Raw genomic sequence first — 7,316 nt, 5'->3', positions numbered from 1 at the left:
GCCTCCCTGCCCCCTTCTCCCCTGCAGCCCCCGAGGAAGCCCCCACCATCCTCTCCGTCACTCCTCACACCACCACGTCAGTGCTCATCCGCTGGCAGGTACTGTCCCCTCCGCCTGGCGGGGTGTTGTGGGGCCGGCCACCCGCCCCCTTGGGAGGTGGCACCGAGGTGTACTGGGGACAGCCACCCCGGGGAGCCCCCCGGAGAGCAGCCCCTCACTGCCCTCCCTGTGCAGCCCCCGGCCGAGGACAAGATCAACGGGATCCTGCTGGGTTTCCGCCTCCGTTACCGCGAGCTGGTGCATGACAGCCTGCGCGGCTTCACCCTGCGCGGCATCAGCAACCCCGGTGCCACGTGGGCCGAGCTCACCCGTGAGTGCTGGTGACCCTGCCGAGCCAGGGGACGCGTGGCAGGGGGGGTGGCCCAGTGGTGGCGGGGTGAGGATGGGGTAGGGCCGCATCCTGTGCTCCACGGCCTCTCCGGGGTCCCAGCCTGGAGCTGTCAGGGTCAGGTTATGCCCCATGGAGCTGTCACCGGTCCCCTCGTGCCACCAGGTCCATGGTCCCTAACGCGCTTGTCTGCGATGTGGCTGCTTCAGTCCCGCTGTGCTCAGCCCCCGTGTCCCTGTCCGTGTGTCTGCACCTAACATGGGTGTCTGCATGGCGTCCCACTGTGTCTCTGGGTGTGCTGCTGTCCTCAGACCCCAAAAGGAACAGGGTCCCACCCGCTCCGGGGACAGTAGTCAGATCCCTGTGAAGACCCTGACGCCCAGACCCAGCTTCTGCCACTCAGGGGATGGGGCTGGAGGATGGAAAGGCTCCTCGGTGCCGTGACAGCCCCGTTGGCACCTGGGGGTGACAGGGCCCTTGGCAGGGGACCCCTGGCCCGCCCTGGTGTGGGCAGTGGCGCTGGGGTGGGTGCTCGCGGGTGGGCTCCCACCCGTGCCACATGCGGGACTAACCGGCTGCCTGCTCTCCCTGCCCTGTGCCGCTCCTCCCTGTCCCTGCCCTCCCCACTGCCACCCCCCTGCCTGTCCCTCCCTGCCTGCATATGCCATGGGGGGAACCGCATGCCCTGTGCCCAGGGACACCTCTGCCTCTCCGCTCCCATTGCTCCTTGGGGAGCCCCCCAGCCAGGGGGGGCTCTGCTGTGTCCCCTGGGGTATCGGGGACCCCCACACTGCCGGCTGCAGGGAGGGCCCCGCTCACCCCTTGTCCCCCCGCAGACCTGAGCAAGCACCGGCGCTATGAGATCCGCATGAGCGTGTACAACGCCGTGGGCGAGGGCCCCCCCAGTCCCCCCCAGGAGGTCTTTGTGGGCGAAGCGGGTGAGTCCAGGGGAACACGCCAGCCACCGCGCGGGTTTTTCTGATGTGCCCAGGCAGCGCAGCCCCCTGCGGGGGGGTTGGGAGGGGGGGTCCCCCCCAGCCTGGTCCTGGCTGGGCTGTGACACCGTCCCCTCCTCTGGCACAGTGCCCACGGGCGCACCACAGAACGTGGCGGTGCAGGCGGCCACAGCCACCCAGCTGGATGTCCCCTGGGAACCCCCACCCCCTGAGAGCCAGAACGGGGACATCCAGGGCTACAAGGTACCACAGCTCCTCGTCACCTGGGAGCTGGCACTGAGCCGGGGCTTGGGGACACTGGGTGCCCTGGGAAGGTGCTGGGTTCTGGGGTGGGGGGGAGTGAGCCATAGGGTGCCCTGGGGAGATGCTGGGTGTCACTGGGGGGTGGCAAACTCCCCTGGGAGATGCTGGGTGTGCTGTGGGATCTGGGGAGGTGCCGGGTGTCCCGGGGAGATGCTGGGAGTCCCAAGGAGATGGCGGAAGTCCCAAGGAGATGCCGGGTGTCCCATCCCGGTGCCGAGCAGCCGCGGGGCGGCAGGTGGCGCCGCTCGCCCTGGGATGGAGCTGGGATGCTGGCGGGATGGAGCTGGGATGCTGGTAGGAGGGAGCCGGGATGGAGCCAGGATGCTGGCAGGATGGAGCCAGGATGCTGGTGGGAGGGAGCCAGGATGGATCCGGGATGCTGTCGGGATGGAGCCAGGATGCCGCCTGGCTGCCCAGCCCCATGCTCTAGGCACCTCCTTGCCCCCATCCATTGCGGTTCCTCCTGCTCATCCCGGTCCTTTAAGGTTCAGATGCAGCTCAGAGGTGATCCTGGCGTGCTCGGATCTGCAGCACAGCGGTGCTGGTCCCCACGCCCGCTGCCAGCGGCGGTCGTGGCTGATGCCCGGCACAGCCTGGAGCCATCCTGGTGGAGAGGCCATTCCCTGCCCTCCGGCGTGCTCAGAGCCGCTCGGGGATGGGGGTTTAGGAGCCCAGGCAGGGCTGCGTGGGGTGTTTGGGGCACAGCAAAGGGCCTGGGAGGAGTGAGATGGGCTGGATCCATGCATCACCCGTGCCCCCTCCTCCTCCGGCAGATCCACTTCTGGGAGGTGCAGCGCCAGAACGAGAGCGCGCGGGTGAAGACCCTCTTCCTGCCCGAGAAGGGGGTGAAGCTGAAGAACCTGACGGGGTACACCTCGTACTGGGTCAGCGTCGCCGCCTTCAACGCCGCGGGAGACGGACCCCGCAGCACCCCCGTCAAGGGGCGGACGCAGCAGGCAGGTGGGGCCCGTGGCACGGCTGCCCCCAGCCCTTGGCTCAGCACGGTGGCATCCGCACCCTCCTGCCCCCAGGTTCCCTGGGGAGGGGTCTCCATGGGTCCAGCTCCGTGACATCTGGCTGATACCCCATCATCCCAGCCCATCCTGCTCCTGCAATCCCAAGCAGAGGCCAGCCCTGGGCTCACCCCAGGGGGTTCGTGGGTTGGGGGCACATGGAGATGAAGGTCTTGGCTGAGACTTGAGAGGGAAGAAGGTCTCAGGAGAAGAGACAAGGAGAAGGAGACTCGTTCCTCCAGCTGGGCACGGTGGCCTGGCGGGGTCTTTGCTGCAGTGGGGACGGGGGCGCAGAGGGGTGGCACCAGGGTGGTGTGAGATGGTGATGATGACTGCCCTGGCCCTGTTAGGGTGGAGGGGCTCTCTTGGTGCTAGGGGTGTCCCCTGGGAGCACTGAGCTGGCCCTGGCCACCCTGCTCCCCTGCAGCCCCCAGCGCCCCCGGCTCCATCCGGTTCAGCGAGCTGACCACCACGTCGGTGAACGTGTCCTGGGAGCCACCACCCCTGCCCAACGGCATCCTTGATGGCACCAGGCGGGTCTACGAGCCCTGCATGCCTGTGGACGGTGAGGGCACGGTGGGGGCACCAGGGGGGAGGCTGGGGGCATTGGAAGGAGCTGGGAGGGCTCTGGGGAAGACCCGGCTCAGCCTCCGTCCCCACAGGCGTCAGTAAGATCGTGACAGTGGATGTGAAGGGGAACAGCCCACTGTGGATGAAGGTGAAGGACCTGGCCGAGGGCGTGACGTACCGGTTCCGGATTCGGGCCAAAACCTTCACCTACGGGCCAGACGTTGAGGCGAACATCACCACGGGGCCTGGGGAAGGTAGGGGGGGACATACGGGGTGAGAGAGGAGATGCGGTGGCGACAGTTCCCCCGGTGCCACTGGGTCTGGCATGGCCACGTGCCAGTTTGTACCCCCGTGCCTCCAGCTCTGCTCTGGGTCCCCAGGTGCCCCTGGCCCCCCTGGTGAGCCCTTCATCTCCCGCTATGGCTCGGCTATCACCATCCACTGGTCAAGTGGGGACCCTGGCCAAGGGCCCATCACCAGATACGTCATCGAAGCCCGTCCTTCAGGTACTGCAGCTCTGCTCTGCTTCCATCCCCACCTTGTTACTGGTGGTGCCTTGGGTTTGGGAGAAAGGGAAAGTGAGGCAGGGAGTGCTGACCTCCCCCAGGCCGCTTGGCAGGCTGGGTTGGGGATCAGGACCTGGGTGCCTGGGGTGTTGGCCATGTGCTGGTCCATGAGGACCACACTGCCAACTGGGCTCTGACTGGGGCTGATGGGAAGGGGCTGGTGAGCCATGGAGCAGCACCCATTGATGCTGCTGCCTTCATGGTCATGGAGGTACCAACGCTCCCCCAGACGGGCAAGGGACTTCAAGGGGTACCAAGGCTCCCCCAAAATGGGAGAGCCCTGCTCCTGTGCAGATGGGGCAGGCAGGACTGGCAGCCAGGACTCCCCATCCCTGCGGCAGGGAGCCTGCAGGCACGGCCACGCTCTCTCCTCCAGCCCCAAGTTAATGATTTCTCCCTGCTGCAACCCCATCAATCGCTCATGGGGGTCAGTACCGCGCCCCACGTGGTGGGGCAATGCCTGGGAGGGAAGCCCCTGGCTCCCGTGAGCCCCAGGGGCTGCGGGGATGCTGTGGGGCTGGGGTGGCAGCGGGTCCCCAGGCAGCTGCCTTGCCCTCAGCCGGGGCAGGCGATCGATCAGCCGAGTGCATCACTACGGCTTTTTAATGACGCTGCGGCGAGCAAGGTCAGTGCCTGCTGGGGCTGCAAGAGTTGGGCAGATGGTGGGGAGGGCACGTGCTCCTGGACAGAGGGAGATCAGCCTCTTGCCCTGGGGGGTCCTGCAGAGCCGGCCCCCCTCCTCCCAGGCCCCTTCTTGTCTTCTAGATGAGGGGCTTTGGGACATCCTCATCAAAGACATCCCCAAGGAGGTCACCTCCTACACCTTCAGCATGGACATCCTCAAGCAGGGCGTCAGCTACGACTTCCGCGTCATCGCCGTGAACGACTACGGCTACGGGACCCCCAGCACGCCTTCCCCCTCCGTGTCAGGTAGCCAGCAGGGGCAGGCTGCTGCTGTCCCTGGGAGGGGAAGCTGTCCCCCCTGTGCTGGAGGGAGAGTCCCAGCATTGCTCCGTTCCCATGGCTGATGCTGAACCCATCTCCCTGATGCTGCCCAGCTCCTACAGAGCCCCGAATCCCGCTGCCAGCAGTGTCTGCCAGCACTCCCCTTGCAAAGCCTCCTGTTATCCCCCTTTAACCCGCTCCCTCACGTGGATCCAGGCCTTGCAAAGTTCCCCAAGGCGACCTCATGCCCTGCCTGGGGGTCTCCCCATCCACACTTGATTTGCACCCCCATGCCCACCCCCCTCTGATCCTCCCTACTGTGTCCCAGCCCAGAAAACCAACCCGTTCTATGAGGAGTGGTGGTTCCTGGTGGTCATCGCCCTGGTAGGGCTCATCTTCATCCTCCTCCTTGTCTTCGTGCTCATCATCCGCGGGCAGAGCAAGAAGTATGCCAAGAAGTCGGATTCAGGTCAGTGCCGGGGTTGCGGGGGGTGGTGATGGGGCCCGCCAGGGTGGCAGCGGGGGGTGCAGAGCCTTGGCCCCATAGGAGCCTCTCCAGGGGCTCCCTGCCTGCCTCTGGGGTCTGAGCAGGGTGGTGGGAGCCTGCCTTGGGGTACGGCTCCTCCAGAGACCCGGTGACATCCGATAAAGGTGCTGTGGGGCTTCCCGGAGAGTGCTGGGAGCTAAAGATTAAATAAGCGACTTGTCCCGCCGTCAGCTGCGGAGGCAGGGTGGCCTGGGGGCTCGGCAGAGGTCATCGGGATTAGTCAAACACAGCTCTGTTTTCTTAGCTGTATCAAGGGCTCAAATTGTGAGGAAAATCCAGACCTTCTCGTTAATCAAACAGAGCCGCTGAGCTGGGAGCCAGAGGCAATGGGGCCGGTCAGGGTGTGAGCCAAGGCGGGCAAGCTGGGCATGGCCAGCGCCGCTGGGCACGGGGCTGATGCACGGCTGCTGCCCTGGGGCTGGCACCTCGCAGGCGTCCCCAGGCTTTGGTCTCTCTAACGCTGGAACCAGCACGATCCTCCCCGGGGCCGTTCCCCAGCCCCCCTGTGCAGGGTCGCGCGGTGGGCACGGGTCTGATGCACGGCTGCTGCCCTGGGGCTGGCACCTCGCAGGCGTCCCCAGGCTTTGGTCTCTCTAACGCTGGAACCAGCACGATCCTCCCCGGGGCCGTTCCCCAGCCCCCCTGTGCAGGGTCCAGGCCCCCCCCGCCCTTGCTGTGCTGCCCAGGGAGGGTCTGGGGGAGGCTGAGCATCCTGTCCCGCAGGGAACGGCTCCAAGGCGACCGCCCTGAGCCACGGCGAGATGGTGAGCCTGGATGAGGGCAGCTTCCCCGCGCTGGAGCTCAACAACCGGCGCCTCTCCGTCAAGAATTCCTTCTGCAGGAAGAACGGCATCTACACCCGGTAGGGACACCCCACTGCAGCCCCCTCCCCGGGCAGGGGTGGGGGGTTTGGATGTTGTGCCCATCCCTCCATCGTGCAGTCACTGTGGGATGGGCACAGGGCTGGGGCGAGCTGGCACCCTGGGGGGGGGTGACCCTGTTCTGCCCAATGTCCCCCCTGCCATGAGCTGCAGCCACTGCACCAGCCCCGATGTGCCCGGGTGCTGAGCAGCCTGAAAAGCTGGGAATCCCTGGGAGCCCATGGACCACGGGCAGGCTTCTTGCAGGGGGGGCTCAGCCTGGCTTAGGGCTGGTCCTGGGGGTTGGCTGGGCTCATCCCCACGTGGCACGGCCTCGAGGGGGGACCCATGCTGAGCACCCCCTTCTCCCCGAGGTCTCCACCACGGCCCAGCCCCGGCAGTCTCCACTACTCGGACGAGGACGTGACCAAGTACAACGACCTGATCCCTGCTGAGAGCAGCAGCCTGACCGAGAAGCCCTCCGAGGTTTCCGACTCTCAGGTGACCCCCCGGGGCAGGGGGATGCAGGGGCAGGATGGATGGTGCTGGGAGCCCTCCCCCCGGGGCACCAGCCCCGCTCTCTACCCACCAAGATGCAGGTCCTAGTGTAGATTTGGGAAGAGCAATGCCGGTCCCGTTCCCCTGCCCCATCCCGCTTTTTAGGCAGCGGCATCCCCCGTGGCTTCATGGCGTGGAGCCAGCACAAAGCTGGCACAGCCCCCGGCCCCTGTGCTGGGGATGCGGCGCTGCAGGGGACCCCCAGGGCTGCCGGGGACAGGGAACGGGAGGGCAGTGGGGTTGGGGACTGGCTGGGCCCCGGCCAACCCTGCAAAATGGCACCTTTGTCTCCTCCCGGAGAAACGGGCAGCTGTGGCGGGGCAGGAGCGCGGCCGCGGGCAGCTCCCTGGGCTGGCAGCCTCCGGGGAGGCCACAGGAGCGTTGCCCCCCGGGTTGGATGCTGGGCGGCATCTGAAGAGATGAGGCTGAAGCTCAGGGGAAGGTCCTGGGGGTCCCCGTGGCCATCCCGGAGCTGGCTGGGGACTGGCCCCGGGGGGGTCCCCCATCACCGGCTGTTTCTTTTGCCTTCGCGCCATGGATGCCGGCTCCGCTCCCTCTTGCCCGAGCGGGGCTCGAGGGGCTTTTTGGGGGCCGGGGAGAGCGGGCGGGG

The 7,316-nt window shown here is 66.9% G+C and overlaps 1 protein-coding gene across 1 annotated transcript in view; it reads left to right on the top strand.

The window, feature by feature from the left end:
* The window catches only part of LOC104132836 (protein sidekick-2), a gene marked incomplete at its 5' end in the record, with an annotated part of 22,723 nt that overhangs the window by 12,021 nt on the left and 3,386 nt on the right, over positions 1-7,316 (top strand). Inside the window, 12 exons of the mRNA XM_009646171.1 lie at positions 28-98; positions 235-374; positions 1,196-1,326; positions 1,472-1,587; positions 2,421-2,607; positions 3,088-3,225; positions 3,323-3,484; positions 3,611-3,736; positions 4,562-4,726; positions 5,070-5,210; positions 6,012-6,150; positions 6,523-6,649. Coding sequence (XP_009644466.1) covers positions 28-98; positions 235-374; positions 1,196-1,326; positions 1,472-1,587; positions 2,421-2,607; positions 3,088-3,225; positions 3,323-3,484; positions 3,611-3,736; positions 4,562-4,726; positions 5,070-5,210; positions 6,012-6,150; positions 6,523-6,649 — 1,643 coding nt within the window. The remainder of the gene's footprint in view (positions 1-27; positions 99-234; positions 375-1,195; positions 1,327-1,471; positions 1,588-2,420; positions 2,608-3,087; positions 3,226-3,322; positions 3,485-3,610; positions 3,737-4,561; positions 4,727-5,069; positions 5,211-6,011; positions 6,151-6,522; positions 6,650-7,316) is intronic.

Source organism: Egretta garzetta, unplaced genomic scaffold, assembly GCF_000687185.1.
Source record: "Egretta garzetta isolate BGI_Z169 unplaced genomic scaffold, ASM68718v1 scaffold19, whole genome shotgun sequence".
NCBI lineage: Eukaryota > Metazoa > Chordata > Aves > Pelecaniformes > Ardeidae > Egretta > Egretta garzetta.
Note: the sequence above shows the minus strand (reverse complement) of the source record. Positions and strands in the feature narration are given on the sequence as shown.